General features: G+C 41.4%; 1 protein-coding gene across 6 annotated transcripts; it reads right to left on the bottom strand.

Moving 5' to 3' along the window:
* Positions 1 to 10,833: 10,833 nt before the first annotated feature.
* On the bottom strand, positions 10,834 to 18,775 carry LOC127524956 (cytochrome c oxidase subunit 7A-related protein, mitochondrial-like). Of its 6 annotated transcripts, none has more exons than XR_007933212.1 (5): positions 18,615 to 18,775; positions 17,610 to 17,744; positions 12,049 to 12,175; positions 11,206 to 11,833; positions 10,834 to 10,952 (listed from the first exon to the last, which is right to left on the bottom strand). XR_007933212.1 is itself a non-coding variant. In XM_051917053.1 (4 exons), exons 1-3 carry the CDS (start codon positions 18,684 to 18,686, stop codon positions 12,053 to 12,055), a joined length of 330 nt encoding a protein of 109 aa, XP_051773013.1. In that variant the 5' UTR covers positions 18,687 to 18,775; the 3' UTR covers positions 10,834 to 11,833; positions 12,049 to 12,052. The 6 variants fall into 6 exon arrangements, 4 of the variants coding, with proteins under 4 accessions (XP_051773013.1, XP_051773012.1, XP_051773015.1 ...); XR_007933211.1 differs by having other exon boundaries at positions 11,206 to 11,293; XM_051917053.1 differs by having other exon boundaries at positions 10,834 to 11,833.
* Positions 18,776 to 19,875: the final 1,100 nt, after the last annotated feature.

Genomic DNA, 19,875 nt, shown 5'->3' with positions numbered 1-19,875 from the left:
GATGTTGAGGGGCTGAAGGACATCAGCGGTGATGGGGCTGAGAAACTGGCTGACTGAAGTGGTGGGAGAGGGAGGCAGGGAGGGAATTCTGGAGATCCTTGGGACGCTGGAGAATCAGAAGACGCTGGAGAGACAGGGGGACTAGAAAAAACCTCACCACAAAAATCAATAAGGTCCTCATTAAAAAATGTCCTTTAAATCCTCATAATATTTTCCAGAGAAACAGCAAGTCCTATCCACCATGGTGGAGTTGTGGGCGGGGCTTTCCTCCCAGCCCTCAAGCTCCACGAGCACTCCCTCATCGACGATAAACGATAAATGCTGCCGGCTCATGCACCTGGTCAGAACCTTGCGATGGAGTGGGCTCCGGGGTGATGTTACTATCCGACCTTGTCCTCGGTCCTGGCTCATCCATCGCGGCGGGCATTTCTCCTCGGTCTGCGGTGGGCTCATGAAACATCTCCGTCGGTTCACTCGCCGGTGGTGGTAGACTGGTCTCTGGCGGCGCTGGAGTCGGAGCAGGGCTGGTGAGTTCATCCTCAGCGGAGCAGACAGTGAATGATGACATGTTACTCACCAGCACCCACTCGACGAACTCGGTGAAAGATCCCCGAGGACCCACACCGGGCAGGCGAGCCTTTGTGAGCTCGTTCAAACTGGCCAGGTAGAATGCGCACAGGGAACGATCTAGAAAGTCCATAAGGCTTGCCAGATAGAGAAACGCACAGGTGTGGGTCTTGAGGCTTTTCTGCTCCTGCTCCAGGCATAACAGTAATACAGCTGGTGTGTTCATGCTGTCTTTGGTATTGGTCCGTAACGTATAGGATGAAGCTCACGAAGACGAGGAATAACAGGAAACAGGATCTTTAATGACAAATCTTAGGAAACTCTTAACAAACACAGTCACACACGTATACATTGATGAGATCGGAAAAAGAACTGAAAGACACAGGGAGAATATATACTGGAGCACATGAGTTGTGATTAACAAGGCACAGGTGAAGGACATTACTAATTAGACTGACAGGGGAGAAACTAGGTCATGGACTAAACCAAAAACACAATGAAGGAGGGAGACACCGACCAAACATGTAACAACTACGCAGTTTTTTCTTTTGTTAATCTGTTAATTAATTGGAGTAACATAGCCTATATTTCATTTAGACCTATTCCTTTTACAGGCTATGATTTAGTCTGTTTTTCTCCGTTCACAGAAGCGCAGCAGGTGCATGCGACCATGAACAGGCTACCATGGTATTTTTAATAGGTCACAGACACATCCCTTCAGATTTAATTTAATAAACCTACAATTTGCATGACATTGAGCAGAAATAAATCATGTAATCGCGCCTGCTATGTTACAGATATCTGAATGATCATTTGTGACGTTCTTGAGCTGAAAACGCCAGCGAGTGAAATAGCCTAACATCCAACTTCGATAATAGTATGCAGCAGAAATATAGTAATTATAGAGTTACGTGTGACAGTTACGCATGCTAATCACTTCCATGCTAAATATACTTTATACTAAAACAAATAGGCGTAGCAGAGACCCCCAGAGATTATATACCAGTTATCACTGTAAAGCTGCTTTGACACAATCTGCATTGTTAAAAGTGTTATATAAATAAAGGTCACTTGAGAGATAAATGTCTGGCATGCTGAGAATTATTGCTGCTCTGTAATTGGCCAAAATGCAATGTTTGGTGTTTTAAATTTGTTATTCATGTTGAAAACTTGAAGCTGTATTTTTAAGAAGTGAATATTTGCGGTCTAAGAATTCAGAACAAAAAATACGCTGTTTGAAAATACATATGTAGAAAATTATGCCATTAAAAAATTCAATTTTAAATGTCCAGGATTTAAGTTAAAAAAATTAAAATTCAAATCTATATAAAATGGCGCTTAATATTTAATTCTGTTAAATGACACTTGTCAATAATTCAAATTTACACAATTCAACTTCAGATCATGTCATATTTCTAACTCCATAATAAACTGCATCAAATTGTTCCAAAACAATTCTAAATGGGCTTGCTATCAAACATCGTTCAACTGCATAATTGTATATCATGTCTACACATTACACACATGACCAGTTATGTTTAAAACACACACAATTCATGTATTTGTTATAACTATTGATTGGCAAACTGAAAGTGTGCCTTGTCTGGTATGAATGCAAATCTCTATATTCAATTCAAATTTTGGCTTGAATGAAATCTGTGTAAAATGTATCGTATTCTTTTTATAGAAATCATGACTAAACTATATTCTCTGCCGAGAGCGGGAATTTAAGAGATCAGGAGATAACATTTAATTTAAGTTAAGGGGAGGAGAAAGCCACCTTTGAAACAAAGACGATACCTGATTGGTCAGAACTCCTCAAATAGATGGGACAAACACCTAAGGTTAAATAGTCAGATCAGAATGACAAATTCAGTATAAGACAACAGTTGGAACAAAGAAGATGACGGAGACAAAGAACAGACAATGATGAGCAGACAAGCAGCTTCATTCAAGCCATCCAACTTATTCTTGTATCACTCACTTTTCGTTTCTTTTCTTTTTCCGTTGAGAGTCTTGTGTTGTGAGAGTTAAGTTTTGCCGCAAAGTTTAATCTACGACTCTACAGTCTTTTGCTGCCTCAACTTTAAACTTCAGCCACGAGGGAGACTCCATTCATTTGCCAACACACCAGAACGTGATTGGCTTCCCACGACATCAATCTGGACACGAAAAGACCTTCAGCAACGAACCGGGGAACCACCTTTCTCCAAGCCAGAGGGAATCAAGGGAATCCCCATTCAAAGACACAAACGACAAGCGCAAGTACCCTCCAGATTCTATAGCTGAACTGGTGCATTGATATGAAGTATAATAACCCGCTTAAGAAGCGATAGAAGGGTTAAATTGATGATTGATGGTTCAGATCAGGTCTTATGAAGTGCATATTTTGCTAGAAACTTAAGTGGGATTTCATCATTTCACTCTCTTAAAAATCCTTCTTTCCTTACTTCCTTTCTTTCTGCGACTCATGTAAATGTGAATGTGCGTGTGTTTGTGTTAGATATTAGTTTATGTGTTAGAATAATCAAAGTCTCCTGTAGATTTTTAAAGAGAAGTGTCTTGTGTTATGTGCTTAAGAATTTAATGCCTTAAACTGTCGATCTATTGTTACCTTGCTAATAAATAGTGTTTTCAAGATAGTTGGATATTTATATCTGCCACAGAGCTTATTACGGCTCGTGCAAATGAACGCTGGATGATTCATTTGCTCAGTCGTAAACGTACTCGGTTACGAATGTAACCTCGGTTCCCTGAGATGTGATATGTGCCTCCTAGAACCTCTCAAGAAACGCACAACGAGGCTGTTTCGTCCCACTGACTGGCCAGCAATAGGTGCGTGGAACGCTGCTATGGCTGCTATGTACACCTTGAGCATGGAAGTGGTGAGGCCCTTGTCCAGACGCTCCTGGAGAAATGACAATATCGGTGATATGTCACACTCAACAGGGTCTTCGTTTCGAGCTGCACACCAGTCGACGAAGACTGACCATTTCTGGGCATAGACGCGTCTAGTAGACGGGGCTCTCGCCTGAGAAATGGTATTTAGCATGTCCCCTGGGAGGTTTACTGGCTCCCATTGAGGGACCACAGGTGGAGAGCCCAGATCTCTGGCTGGGGGTGCCAGATTGTCCTGTTCGCCTGAGAGAGGAGGTCCCGTCTCAGGGGAATCGACCACAGGGCTTTCGTCGAAAGCCGGTTCCTCCAGAGTGGGGCCACCAGGAGGACTCTGTGTTTGTCTTCCCTGATTCGTCTGATGACCTGAGGGATCAGAGCGATCGGGGGAAAAGCATAAAGAAGGAGGCTGGGCCAGTTGTGGGCCAGCGCATCTCTGTCCTTCGAAAAGAAGATTGGGCAATGAGAGTTGTCTTCTGAGGCGAAGAGGTCGACCTCTGCCCTCCCGAAGACCTCCCAGATTCTGAGAATCGTCTGGGGGTGGAGTGTCCACTCGTCCGAGGGGACATTGCTCCGAGATAGCATGTCTGCTCCCAGATTCAGTTTGCCCGGTATGTGCGATGCTCTTAGCGATCGCAGTCTGGGCAGGGCCCATTCCAAGAGCTGCTTTGCGCACAGAGGTGTCTGGATGAAAGCCCGCCCTGGCGATTTATGTAGGACACCACTGTCATGCTGTCCGATTGGACCAAGACGTGGTGTCCCCTCAGGACCGTCTGAAAGGAGTGAAGGGCTCGACTCACTGTTAGCATCTCTAGGCAGTTGATGTGTAGATGGCTTTCCTCACTCGACCATGAACCGAAGGCTGGTCTGCCCTTGCACAGAGCGCCCCAACCCAAGTTGGACGCATCTGTTGAGACCACCATCCTTCTGGATACCGCCCCCAGGGGAACCCCACGGCTGAACCACAGAGGGTCCTTCCAGGGTTTCAGGGCTGCTATACAGGCCTGATTTACCCTGACAAAAAAGCGGCCGTGCCACCAAGCGTGAGGTGGGACCCGAAGGTTTAGCCAGTATTGCAGAGGCCGCATTTGCAGGAGGCCAAGCTGCAAAACCGGGAAGGTGGAAGCCATCAGCCCTAGCATCCTCTGGAAAAACTTCAGAGGGAGACGGGTTCTGATCCTGATTGAAGCCGTGAGCTGCTGAATGGCCAGAGCGCGCTCTGGCGAGACTGTAGCCCTCATATGGGCTGAGTCGAAAACTGCACCCAGGAACGAGATACGTTGGCTGGGGAGCAGTGAGCTCTTGGCAAAATTGACTCTGAGTCCTAGGCACTCCAAGTGGCTGAGGAGGGCGGATCTGTGGTATGCTAGCTCGTCCTGCGACTGGGCCAATATGAGCCAGTCGTCGAGGTAATTCAAGACACGATTCCCATCTGCCTCAGAGGAGAAAGTGCCGCATCCATGCACTTCGTAAAAGTGCAAGGAGCTAGGGACAGCCCGAAGGGAAGGACTGTATATTGGTAAGCCACTCCCTCAAATGCGAATCTCAAGAATCGTCTGTGATGGGGGGCTATCTGGATGTAAAAGTACGCTTCTTTCAGGTCCAGTGAGAAGAACCAGTCCCCGGGGGAAATCTGCGCGAGGATCTGCTTCAACGTTAACATCCTGAACTTCCGTCTCATGAGGGAGCAGTTCAGGAGTCTGAGGTCTAGGATGGGTCTGAGACCGCTATCCTTCTTGGGGACAAGGAAATATCAGCTGTAAAAACCGATTTGCTCTCTGAGGGAGGGACAACCTCTATGGCTCCCTTTACTAACAGAGTCATCACTTTGGTGCGAAGGACATGAGCGTCGTTCGTTTTTATCAAAGTGGGAACTACTCCGCTGAAGCGCGGGGGTCTTCAGGCGAACTGCAGTGAGTAACCTCGATTTATTATCCCCAACACCCAGCTTGACACTCCGGGGATGGCCTGCCAAGCCTCTGCCCACGTGACAAGGGGTTGGATTAAGTCGATTGACAGACCGCTGTGTTGGGGCCTGCACACCGACGAGTGTGGAAGAGGAAGTTTGCTCTCTTTTTGAAAATGTATGTTTTTTAATTTGTTCGACATGAGAATGGCGATTGGCGTGGGCGCAACAACAGTGGGCCCAGGGCGCAAAACAAACATTTTGTCCCCTACACCCGGAACTGAACGGGGTGGCAGGGGAACTAGACGAGGCAGCTTTGGGGGTGGTCCGGCCGCCGCGGGACTTTGCCCCCTCCTCTTCCTTCCTGGCAGATCAGGAAGACTTTGGAGGTGTCGGGTCCAACGTAATCCTAGGCCGGGGTCCCTGATGTCTCGGGAAAGACGGGCGCTTAGAGGAGCGAGATCACTGATGTTGCTCCTTAGGGGGCGCTGCCTGGGAGGTAGAGGGTGCAGGGTTGCTCTGCTGCTGAGTCGGCACAGGAAGTGTCGCATGGCTTGGGACGTCTTCTGTGCAGCTGTGAAGCGCTCAGTGAAGCCCTCTACGGTGGGTCCGAAGAGACCGGCGGGAGAGACGGGCATCGAGGAAGGCCACTTTGTCGATCTCCTTAATCTCCATCAAATTTAACCAGAGATGGTGCTCTAATACAACAAGGCTGGCCATTGACCGCCCGATGGCCTGGGCTGTTGCCTTTGTGGCACGCAGGGCCAAATCCGTGGCGCTGCAGAGGTCTCTGAAGGCAGGAGTGTCAATTCCAGACTCGTCCAGAGAGCGGAGGAGTTTTGCTTGGAACACCTGGAGAATGGCCATGGTGTGGAGCGCTGAGGCAGCTTGGCCTGCGGACAAGTAGGCCCTGCCAGCTAGAGCAGAGGTCGTCCTGCAGGGTTTGGTTGGAAGGGCCCGTTTTTTCTTCCATCCAACAGCCGCAAGAGGGCAGAGGTGAGCAGCCACTGCCTCGTCCAGGGGTGGCATCTGCTCATAGCTTTTTTCCTGAGAGCCGTCCACGGTGGTGAGAGCTGAAGAGGTGGTAGTGCATAAGCAGGCCGAGTAGGGGGCGCGCCACGACTTGGTCAGCTCATCGTGGACTTCTGGGAAGAACGGTGCAGAGTGCTGGCGAGGGGCCTAGCGGCATCCTGGCAGGAACTATTCGTCCAGTCTGCTGCGCGTTGGATCTTTAGGGGGAGCCCACTCAGTCCCACTCGAGTTCCTCAACAGCCTTGGAGAGGACGCGGAATAACTTGGCGTCCATACCTGCCCTGGCGTCGATGGGCTCCAGAGGCGGCAGGTGGGCGGGGTCCTCAGAGTCGCCGGCCCATTCCTCCGTTTCAGAAACCGCCAATGACATGCTGTCATCAAGCGGCTCGTCCTCAGAACCGCCAAATGAAACGAGGCCGCTCGCCTCAGCTGAGGGACGCTGTTCAGGGCGGGAGAAGGCTCTCTGGGCGGAGAGAGTGAGGCACGCGGGAGCTGAGCTGGCGTGAGCTCACTCGTCTCTGAGCGCTGGACCCCTTTGCCCTGCTGTTTCTTCCTCGCAGGCTCGTGGAAGGAAGAGAACGGGAGGGCGCGAGGAGCGTGACCACTATCAGTGAAGAAAGCGATCCGTGAGCACAGAGAGGCAAGACTCTCGCAATGAAAACATGAAGTCCCGGTGAGCGCTGCCTCTGTGTGGGACTTGCCCAGGCAGAAAATGCACTCACCGTGCCTGTCGTCCTGATGCAGAGGGGCTCTGCATGTGCCACAGCCATGGCACAACATTTGAAACAACGTCGCAGGAGAAGGCGAGGAGCAGTCTCGAAGTCCAGCGAAGAGAAGCGTCGTCGTCACTGAAGGAGAAAGATCTGAAATCCTATGGCGAAATGCTCGCTTATATAGCCAGACGCCCCGCCCATTTTGGCGGGCTTTGGCAGGCTTTGGCGCGCTGCATCGCCATAGGCTCGCGCAGCTCTGCCGCGCCATCATTGGTTCAAATATTTTTCCAGTTTCAACCAATGTGCCGTGCAGTTACAATGCGTTATTGAAAAATGCTTCAGTATCGAGGAAAAAGAGTTTTTCCCCACACGCAGTATGAGTGAAGTATCGAAAGGGAACTAAGAGACTCTTTTAAAATTCCCTTTAAATTAATAAATAATTTCATTTGAGCTGATTCGCTTACAGAAGTATTTGAGAAGTGAATTACTCGAGATACAGTAATATTATATTGTATTATATTTGAGATGGGAATTACCCCAAAGGCACTGTAGTATTGTATTGGTATTGTAGTATTGTATTGTATTGTATTATATTCGAGACAGGAATTACCCCAGAGGTACTGTAGTACTGTATTGGAACTGTAGTATTGTTATATTAACAACTGGAGGTTATTCAAATTGTCAGTGGTGAAATCAGATTAGTATTGGGAATTTCCACAACAGAACCCTTCCAGTGGCCTGTTGCACAAAGCCGGTTTCAGTTTCTACCCAGGTAAGTTCAAGATTAATTTGAGCAAACTCTGGTTTTTCGGGCTCATGAAGGTGGATTGGTTTTTAGCGGGTTTCATTGCTATGGTAACTTACGCTACACGGCTAACCTGCTTCGGAGCAGGTTTTATTCTGGTTTAGAGATAGCAGACCAAAACTCGACCAATCAGGTGTGAGTAGTGACCTGTATCTGATGCAATAAAGCCAATCCCCCTGTATCTCTCGCTCCAAATTAAATCAGTTTATAGTGAAAAAATTTTAGACAAAATTGCTTATCTTTTGCTGTTAATTATATTTATATTAAATAAATTATATTTATATATAATTCATATGACATATTCATATAATTATATTAATTGACAATGTTAAAGTTTGCTTTTAAATTAAAATAAATATAATACATGCATTAATATATAAAGCTTTAAAACAGGTTAAGCTTACATGTATTCTTTTGAGCTGTTTGTGAAGCTATATAAATTATTTGGCTTATTTGTTTGATTCAATTGCATTGATATAGTCATATATTTTCATTCAGTTGCCTTCTCAAACTTTCACTGCAGCAGCAATGTTTATTCCTGCTTTGTAAATGCGTTTAATTTCATTATATTTTTCATAACGATCTTTTAATCTTCAGAAGAGACATGAATAGTGGCGGCTCTCTCGCGAGAAGTGAATCAAACGGATACTCTCCATGTTCCGTGTGATTGGCTGTTTGCCGCATGTGTCACACTTTCAGGTGCATGCACTTCAGAGTTAATCGCAAAACTCTGGATTAAACCTGAGTTTACAGAGAAAGTTTTTACTGAGCTTTGTGAGCCCGTTGAGCCTGATCTAAACCCGTTTGGATTTATTGGGATTTGTCAACTCCAAACCAACTCTGAAACTCAGAGTTTGTTCATCTTACCTTCATGCAACAGGCCACAGGAGCCCTTCTTCCCCTCCTCACGAACCTTCTTGACCAGCGGCCATATTTTGGCTCTAGCATCAACATCCTGCTTTATCCAATGCCTTCTTGATCCGAAGCTTGTTTTCCTTTAGATGGCGAGAGTCTTTCGCAGCCCGCCATACCAGTCTCTGTAGGTTCACATGGTAAAACGTATGATGATGTTACGAGGTGCTCTGTCGAATCTCCTTTGCCCCAGGCGGTATACAACATCAACTTCATCATCCAACTTGTTCTGGATTCTAGGGACCATCTTTCTTAGGATGTCGATCGTCACACTTCTCGCATCTTGTCCATCGCGCTCTGGGACCCCCTGTAGCTTGAGATTCCATCTACGTGAGTACCGTTGCATTTCATCAAATTTTTCTTTAAGACATATGTTTTCAGGACATAGTTCCATAATCTCCTTTTCAAGTTGAACGATCTTGATAGTGTGCATCTTGACTTCTTCACTCATATGGGAGACCTCAGACAATTTATTGAGTTTTCCACAAGAAACGGCAACTGTTTTATCAATGGAGATCACCTTATCGTGCGTTTCATCCACTTTAGCAGTTAGCTTCTGGATCGAGTGTAGGTAAAGAAACATTGTTCATGCCGCTTGATCTCGCTAGATTCTTGGATGGAGTAGAGCAAACAAGCTTTGCAAAACCCTCTTTATTGGCACAGATTTCTGTCTCAAGATTAATATTCTTCAGGTCAGCCGACTCCATGCAGCTCTCTTTCACAAGTCCAGCTAATATAGCAATTTCTTGAAGGTGATTTTTCTTTCTTTTTTTCCCATTATATCATGTCAGAAATTAAGTATTGCCAGAGAAAGTTATTGAAAAAAACTTAAGTTATCACAGTCTGAACTTTACAAATTCAAATTTCAACTTGTTTTAGCTTTAAACTCCTCACACTACTTGGGCAATTAAAAACACGTGATCATTCATTCTGCCACCATCTTTACTCTAAGTAGTTTACTCTAATTACAAGTACTTGATTTTTGGAATCTGATTACGTAATCCAGATTACATGTAATCCATTACTACCCAGCTCTGTGAATATGTATGTCTGAATCCATAAAGAATAGGCGAGAAATACCTGGGTGGTGTACTAATTCTCGCGAGATTCGGACGTGCGTATGCTAAAAGTGCATTCGAATATGCCTACTTACCTACTATAGAGTAGGAGAAAACAGTACGTGAAAGGAGTAGTATGTTCGAAACCTCAGAGTATTCATAAAACAGTTGGCGAGAAATCCCCAGATGATCTACTGCTTCTGAAGTGTTCAGTGATGGATACTTTTCTATCCCAGCCTTCCAAAGAGGCCACGGGAAAGAATACATCGTAATCGAACATAGAGGAGAAAAGCGATGCAGTTGTTTTCAAATGTGAGTAAACACGGTTCCTTCTGAAAAAATCGCATTTGTTGAACTACTGTAGAGTGAACTGTTGAATTGTGTAAAGACGCTAGACAGTATAGTATATTTGTGATTTTGCTGTGGATACACATTTTATTATGTATATAGCTAAAAGGGGAGCTCCAGTAAGCACACGTATGCCTCCAAAGTGGATTTACATAAACCATATACATCTTAAAGATGCTTACTAAATGTCTATTTAACATCTGACAAGAAAATATTGGGTAAGTATTTACATCACAGCATGAAATAGACTTCTGAGTGAGTGATGTATGTATGTGTGCTATTATGTAAAATTCACTGTTGTCAACACTGCTTACATTACGTTAATGGAACAAGTAATGTAAATAAACAAATCTACATAAAGTGACTAAACATAAGTTACATTTGTGTTGGATAAAAAGTGAGTTAACACATCAGCAACTACCTCAACAATTTAAATGTAGTATTGAGCACACATCACAGAGGTAACTTGAATCTTGTCTGGATGTTACAGAGACAGATGAGCACATGTGTGTTTATCCAGTGGAGAGAGGCTGATGAAGGAATGCTGTCATCAAAGGCTTTGAGTGAGTATACTACTGAAATGAATTTAAAAATCTATTTAAATCTTAATTTGTAGTTTATTTTAATGATTGTATTTTCAAACAGAGTTATTACAGCACTTTTCTGATTCTTGATTTCTGTGCATTTGCTGTAGAGCTTTTATGGTGGAGCAGGGCCTGCAAGACAAGGTGATGGTGACATTAGTGGAAAAAAAGAAAACCTGAAACAAAAATGTAAAGTAAGATCATTTTGTTACTTCTAATACAGAAATCAAATGACATTGTGCTGTTAAAATGACTACTTTTGTATTATGTTTGTGCATTTTTGTAGGATCTGAAATGTCCACAGACTGGTGTGAGCACAGAGAATGGTGAGCCCACAGCAGCATCCTGGAAAAGGTATAGTGCCATGGACCCTCTATCACTCCACCTGCCCTTTTTGCCTCATCTGGCCCGGATGTTGCTGTGTTCTCTTGTTCTCTCTGTGTTCTCAGTGAGCCCAGAGCCAGTGAAAGCATCTAGAAATAGACCAAAAGACATTGAGGATGTGATTTTGATCAAGTTCGTTCTGCTGGTTTCTGTTCATACAATGGAGCCCGACTTTCAGAAGCTTCAAAGGCATCATCAAATAATGTCATGAAGCTTCTGGAAGTCAGGCTCCATTGACTGATATTGTATGAACAGAAACCAGGAGGACAAATTTGACCAAAATCACCTTTTGTGTTCAGAAAAAAAAACAGGGATTTAAATTTAAATGTTTGGTTGAACTAATGCTTTAAGCCCCCCAAACAGAAATTGTATGAAATTGATGTATGCATTTATATTATAGTAGTAGCTTGAAGAAATAAACTTTAAGAAATAAGCAGCTTTATTGAGCGTTGGTGCCCGAGACACTTACAAAAATGGATTTACAAAAATCACATTTATATTTATTTACATTTATGAATTTGGCAGATGCTTTTATCCAAAGCGACTTACAGTGCACTTATTACAGGGACGACCCCCCTGGATCAACCTGGAGTAAAGTGCCTTGCTCAAGGGCACACTGGTGGTGACGGCTGTGGAGATTGAACCAGCAACCTGCTGCTTATCAATTCAGTGGTTTACTACACCACAAAAGTAATAAAGCTACAACAAAAATTATCATGTAATTGTAAAACAATTTGCATTGTAAAAAAAGCTATATAAATAAAGGTGACTTGACTTGACTAAAAATATGAAATGAAATATGGCAAGAAACAGAATGCTGACATAAATTGTAAAATGTTTCAACCTGTTTAAATGTTTTGCTGGTAGTCATGCTCATGGAGAGCAGGCACACAAATGTTTGGAGCAGACACAGCAGCAGCAAGATTGTCCCGCACATGTTCTCCCACCATCATCATGGTCTTCCTCATCCTCTGGATCAACGATGTCCCCATTGAGAAGAGTGAGATTGTGAAGCACAGAGCATCATGCAACAACCTCAGGCACAAAGGCATGGCTCACCTCTGGCCATGACGAAAATAGGGCATCAGTAGCCGCATTTCCATTACCCTTTAAATTACGCAGATTGAAATTGTGAATTGAAAATATGTTCAATGGAAACACGTCAATTTCGCAAAAACTCCCATATATCACAAAAAAGTTTTTACGCTTGCATGAGGTGGTTTTTCGGGCAATTCGAACAAGGAATATTTCTCAAAACTGCAATGAAAACAGTTTTTTTGCATTTAGGTCACCTGCCGTATGTGAAAGTCAATCATTTTTTAAAGAGGGTGCGGTATGTTTGGACAGAAGATGAGAGTTCTTCATTAAACTCATAAAAGACAAAAGTATTATGGGACTACTGGCTTTTAAACAACAAAGAAATGCCACAATTTGAATTTCAAGACCTCGAAGCAGATGGGAGCGGCCACGTATGAGGTGTTTCTGGGCATTTCTTCCTCCTAAGTATAAGGGGCTTTCTTTGCCATTAATGCTTGGATAACATGCCTACGTCTCCTTTGATTAAAAATAATGGCTAGTGCAGTGGCTGGAATATACGTAAACCTACGCACATCCATTGCCATGATTTTTGAAATGCCTCATCACAAGAGGAAAAAAAAGACGTTTTAGTCGCATAACATTGGTTAATAAAAACGCAGTCATTTCGCACAAACCCTTGACACGACCACAACGCAGCCCTGAAGTGTCAGCAGAGATCATCCACTGTGAAGGCCTTATCGACACGACAGCCAGTGGCACAGTTCCTCAACAAACCGTCCATACCGGCGTGATGAATATGATTCTCAACTGGAACACTATTCTCATACTGGAATATGATCCTGGAACTAGAATAAATACTTTGACTGTTGCGATCCCATCGGACTTATTTTGATTCAGGCAGCTATCATAAAGCACTGTTCGCTGTTTTTTTCTCCATTTTAACACCTGTTTGCCACCTGATGTCACCTGTTGGAGTTTGGGTTCCTTGCTGCTGTCGCCTTTGGCTTGCTTAGTTGGGGACACTTGACATTTGATATTCAACAGTGTTTTGATCTGCCTGCATTGACACCATTGTATGCAAACTAAACTGAGCTGGATGATATCACTGTTTACTCCAGTGCTGATATATATATAAATTAACTAAATTAATAACTATTGATTCTTACATTGGAATGAATCAATACTGAATTTACTTGAGATGGATAATGACACCATTTTCTTTAAGAGCTGCTGTGCAGCCAAAATTATATACAAGTTATCACTGTAAAGCTGCTTTGACACAATCTGCATTGTTAAAAGCGCTATATAAATAAAGGTGACTTGACTTGACTTGACTTGAAACAAGCCTGCGCAGGTTTCTTTACAGGCTCTCTGTATGGGGTGATGAGGCAGATGGGTGCACTCAGGCAAGGATAGCCTCAGTGTCCCTTTCCCATCCATTATCAGATTCCAATCTGTCTGCAGCAATGAAGGACATGATGGACTGCAAAGACAGGCGATGGTGGTGCTTCATCAAAATAAAGCCACAAGATTGGCACAGCTGTGTTGAGATGGTGTGGGTAGGATGTGGGGTTCACTGCCTGTATACGTGATAAAACAAGTTTGAATAAAGCTTTGTTTCATGTGTTGTTGACTTGTATTTATTTATTGTGATGGTTACTTATTCATTAATTTACTCATTTATTCATGTTTCCTATTGCTGTCAGTAAATAAACATAATTATTTCATTAATTTATGCATTAATTCATTGCTTGACTGAAAATTGAGATGTATTCACCTTGGCTGCATTTATCCAATCTCGGGCCCCAATAATAATAATCCTAAGGAAAACCATAGGACCTTCACACTTTCAGGGCTTGTGCCCTAATAATTATCCTTTTGGGGATCAATAGGGCCCTGCGCCTTAGTGGCTTGGGCCCTAATAATAATAATAATAATAATAAACTTAGTGGCTTGGGCCCTAAAGAAGAAGAAGAAGAATCCTCAGGAAAACAATAGGGCCTTTATCCTTTCAGGGCTTGGGCGTTAATAAGACAATACAGACAAAGCACAATCTCTGTAGACACATACACCACCACCACCACACACTTCTAGTGGATTATAAGTAATGATGGAAATTTATCATTTTTGTACAAGTCGATACTTTAGAAAATTCTGCATAGAGCACCTTTAATATTACATGGGTTATTGTAGGAACGCATCTTTTTTACACGAACATTGTGTGGCATATGAAATATGAATCTGTATAACATAGGACTGCTTTTTGTTCATCATGTGCCATATAAATCTAGGGAACATATGTATGCCCCCATTAAGTGTTGGTCACGTTATCTAACTATAATTAGAATCTAACTAGCCATTATCTAACGATAAACATTAAAGCAGGCTACAAAAATACTACTATTGATAGACTCATGAGAGGTCATCTTAAGCGTTAAAATGTGCCAGTTTTCATCAACTTACCAGCAGATGTTCAGTGTTTGGAACTATCGGTGACATGCGTTACTACTCTGGATATGTAAGAAAGACGAGACCCATTACAACTCGGTACAAAAATATTAAGAAAACATTGTTGATGTTGGTTAGACATTTAAATGAAACACTTAAGGCTAAAATTATCTACAAGTTTAAATCCAGTCTCTGAATTTCAATTGCATGCTAAAGTTTTTTTTTTTTTTTTTTTTTTAAACCAAACCTTAAATAGAATGTTTGACAAAAATAAACAGCACCATATTGCAAATGCCAGTAGAGGACGAATCAAAGATAGAAGCTCTTTCCACATTTTACAAAAAACATAAATCAATAGGGAACATTATGTAGCACTGTTCAAATGTCAAGAATCAAAAGATATGTTAATTCTCTAGTTGCCTGACACAAAATGCATCTAACAGTAACTGATAACATTATACCCCAAGGAACTAATCTAATATCAGTGAATTACAGGACTTGAAACGCTTTCATGTATTTATTAACACTAATAACACATTCAATCCCATCAGACTTGTATCCTGTATGGTGAGACGTATTTAAAGACCACAGGATGTTGTCGCCAATAACTGAATACCATTATAAGTACAACACAAACAAAATTCCATTTTTTTTCCTTTCTTTTTTTTTTTTTTTTTCCTCTTTACAAACAAAATATATTTATTCTGCTAAGTACAAATTACAAGGACATCATTTACAAGGTTTTTTGACAAGCTGTAATAGTTCACTGTCTTTACACAAGAGATATGAGGGGATGCAAATTGGTGTGCATTATTTCAATTTACCCTGGTTGTTAAAAAACAGACCATTAAGGTAAACTATTGACTTGAAGGAGGGACCAGTTAGATGGCCCTGAGAAGAAAACGACTGGCCGGTTACATTAAACTCTTATGCAATAAATGTATATATGCAATGAAGTCCCTTTTCAAACTCTTGAGTTCTTCAGACAGTTGGTTCAATTAGTGAGGAGTCTGCTTCTCAAATTGATCAAGATGTACTTGCATAATCAGTGAAATAAAAACATTGGAGTAAATAAGAGCAGTTTTACAGAAGTGAATAGCATCATAAACGATTTTGTGACTGTCTTTGAGAGCAAAATGACAGAAGTCCATGTCATCACTCAAACCATAATAACTAATATATTTAACTATACAGGGCACAGGCAGGGTGGGTCACTGTGGTTTTCGGGGCTGGGCAGCAATATAGAGGGCCATTAAACAGTAGAGGGTGCCACCAATTGTCAAGCCCATCGTGGTCCTATACAGCATTTTGTCCATAATTCCACGTTTCAGGTGAACCGGTGCTCCATCGGTTTTCTGTAACAGGTCATATAGTTTAATACACACATACAAACGTATTTTTGCTCCTTATTCAGAAATGCAATACTAAGTTTACTCTATTTGCACTTAAGTAAACTTCTATTTTATTGTACAATAATAATTTTTGTTGGCAGAATGAGAACAAGTACAGAAATCCAAAAAAAATAAAATAAATAAAAATAAAAAAATAAATAAAAGAAGAAGAAAGAAATCCAGATCCAGACCCAGGTGTTGGGAAATTACGCTAGGGCTGAGTTGACAATAAGAAAGGTTACAACTTACTAAAATATATCATGTCTCATGTGACCCATCAATACTAACACTTACTGTTCTATATAACTATTTAAAGTCCATGTAAAGCAATATTAAAATATGTCTTATGAGTTTGGCACACCACAGAAAAATGTGTTATTAACCACACAGCCAAATTTGAGTGATTAAAAAAAAAAAAAAACACCAAGTAAATGAAATAAGTTAATGAGTCAAACATACTGATGCGTATAAACAAAAGAATCACGTTAGAGGGTTGCAAAATTTAGTAGAGTTACTTTGGACTACCTACTAATTATAACATAAGCACACAAAACAACTTGCACTCATTGGTGGGTAAGTACTGCCGGCTGTGGCACCAGATGTCGGTGCCGCGAGACGGGAGGATGAAGGCCAGGACGGGAGTCAGTCCGGCTCCATATCATCGGGACGGTTCAGCCCCATTCACCAATAACAGCGGATTATCAGTGAATCTCAGCTGTCTCTGATGAAAGTTCGTAAAACTTTCCGGTATAAAATTATCACTGCAGAGGCGAGTGCTGGTGGTGATTGTCAGCTCTTTGTCAAGATGCCTCTTCACAAAATTAATCCACCTCTTCTTCATATCATCATTTTTAGGAAATTTAAATCGAGCTGTTTTGTATAATATCGCAACCAGGTAATATGCATTTGTGTGACGCTATAGCTAGCAAAATGTAGACTGTATAACTAACAGTAATGACAGTAACTACAATGTAGTTATTATCGTGTTAGGGGCGGGACCATGCTCTGTGGATACATGCATTCAATTTCCATAGCTCGTTATATTTTTACTTAACTTGTTTTCATGTCTCAAGTACAAATTCCTCCCTCAATGTCTTTTTTTTTTTTCAGGTGTGCCTATGTCACAGCGAGATGAAGACATCTCAACTTTTCAGAATGCCGTAAGCGCACCGCAGGTCTTGTGACAAGAACCAACCGATCAGCTTCGGCCTTTCCGTAACAACACCGAAAGCTCAGCCGAACAGCTGATCATAGCTGTACAGGGCGGGTTTTTATTTCTCATTTCCATAAAAATATCTAGTAGTAAAGCTAATGCAAGGGCTAGAAATCAATTAATCCTTTGCTGATACTTCCTCATCATCGTGGAAAGCGCAGTTCATGGTTGCATAGCAACGACAAACGCCACAGGAGCACAAGTGCTTGTAGAAAGGAGGACACATGGTTTTTGTAATGATCACTACAAACAGTTTAACTCTAAACAGAGTTACAGACAGCAGAATGAAAATATTACAAAATCACAGTGTCATACCTGGAAAATCTTCTGCAGCTCAGGGACATTGTTTATTCCCATGTAGTGTGCCACTGACCCGGTCTCTGAAACAACCTTGGTTGGTGAAGCAAAGACCATCTGAGGGGCTTGAGCAGGCACCGTAGGCTTTAGTCCCTTTCAGAACAAAAACAATGACATGGTGTTTTTTTTTTTTTTTTTAGGTCTGCAGCACATATGAGGGTCTTCTGAATCTAGATACCAATTACCATCGCACATCCAACACCTCGTCAATTAGTGAACCATCATGGACATTTAATACTAATGGTGATTTTGGATCTTTACAGATGTGGTCACTATAAATTGTTGTAGCAAGGAGATTTAGAAATGCAATACTAAGATCTTCAAAAGGTCTCATTGTCTGTTCCATGGAAAAATAACGAATGACATGTGGGTGAGAAAATAATAATTGACAGTGTTTTCATTTTAGCATTTTTTTTTAATACAAGTTACATATTAAATAGACAAGGTCATGGTGGAGGACTGAGGGCATATCTTAACCTCTTAACCTTTAAAAAGAAAGCTTGCAAGTGGAAAGAAATTGAGCTTAGAACTCTACAGCTGTCTTTGACATTAGACAAACGGACCTTAACAACTACTACTTAACTTCTTCGAAGTATTTATGCTGCCTTCAGGTGCTATCGGAAATTTCCTACTTCCCACTTCGTGAAGTGATTACGAGCACATCGCATTAAAATTTTTACTTGAGAGGACGTCCATGTCTAAATTCCATTTCAAAAATGGCGATACTGCAGCTCTAATGTCTGTCTTTAATTACTCAGATTCATAAACGTTTATGATAAACATAGACTGCGTCACTTTTAAACGAAGACAACCCTGATAGTAAATCGAGAGAAGTTGAGCGTCTATCAATACAATGAAGAGACAGACTTGCACAATGACTGAGAGTGTCTGTGAAGCGCTTTCTGTGAAGGTCACTCCAGAATTTTTGCTTCTTATAAAACAACAGCGGAATGTTTGACTTACCTGTGGAGTGTAAGCAGACGCTGCTGTGGCCCCCGTTAATTTTCCAGTGACTCCACTGACTCTATAGTACATTTTTGTTGATAATAATGTGAGTCACACCGCAGACAGGATCGGGTCCTAACCCTCTCTATGCCCGACAGTGAATGGACCCAGGCGGAAATGACGTTCCTTAGTAGATCGATTTTTGCCCGATTAAAAAGCATCAACCGTACATTATTCTCGGTTTATTCTCCGTTCTGAAGATTCTGTCAAAACGTGCAATTATTGTGAATTTAATAATGTAATATTAATATAAGTATTAAATGTAATTTAATAATGTAATAATGTAATTTAATAATGTATTTTTTATAATGTATTTTCTATATGTTTGTAGCTTATACTATGGTATGGAGTATGGAGGACGAAACCTGCAAAAACAATAAATAAATAAATGCGCAAATAAATAAATAAATAAATCCACAAAAGTATACATAAATAAATATATAAATAAATAAATGTTAAAATAAATACATTAATAAATATATAAATAATTAAATGTGCAAAGAGATAAATAATTAAAAAACGAATGTTGGGGGAAATAAAAAAAAAAAAATGTTAAAATAAATACTAAGCCGAAAGTTGAGTTTTTTTTTTTTTTTTTTTACTTTAAACCGTTTATTCATTTTTAATACATTAAAAATGTATGAGCTACATGTAGCTCCGTATTTATTTTTCCTTGGCGCAACATGCTAAGAGGGTGTCAATCAATCATCAGAAGGCGGTCTGTATGCCACCATTGGCTGATCGTTGTAAAAGCACCATTGGCTGACACTAATAGTAGTAGGCTATACTATCTGCTGATTATATTCTCAAATTCACCAAAAAACTATTACACTATTAATAGTAACCATTGTAAAAGCAGTTCAAAACAATATGTCTATTAGGGCCTATGTTATAACAAAAGTATGACCTTACAAAAGCACATTACAAAAATAAAACAACATAAACATAGGAAGATAAGATAAATAAAACAGCATTTAATAAATATTTTTTAACATTTATTATTTTTTAATATACCTTAATATAATATACCTTTAATATACCTACCTATACCTGTTTATACCTTAGGCCCTATACAACTATTTTTAACTTATTTTTAAGCACAAACTAAGTTGCAAGTTTTATTCACTCATATCTGAGTGTACCATCACCACGTGATATAGTGTGTGTGTGTGTGTGTGTGTGTGTGTGTGTGTGTGTGTGTGTGTGTGTAAATTGCTAC

Source organism: Ctenopharyngodon idella, chromosome 13, assembly GCF_019924925.1.
Source record: "Ctenopharyngodon idella isolate HZGC_01 chromosome 13, HZGC01, whole genome shotgun sequence".
NCBI lineage: Eukaryota > Metazoa > Chordata > Actinopteri > Cypriniformes > Xenocyprididae > Ctenopharyngodon > Ctenopharyngodon idella.
The sequence above is the reverse complement of the archived record's forward strand: the minus strand, read 5'-3'. Positions and strand labels throughout refer to the sequence as shown.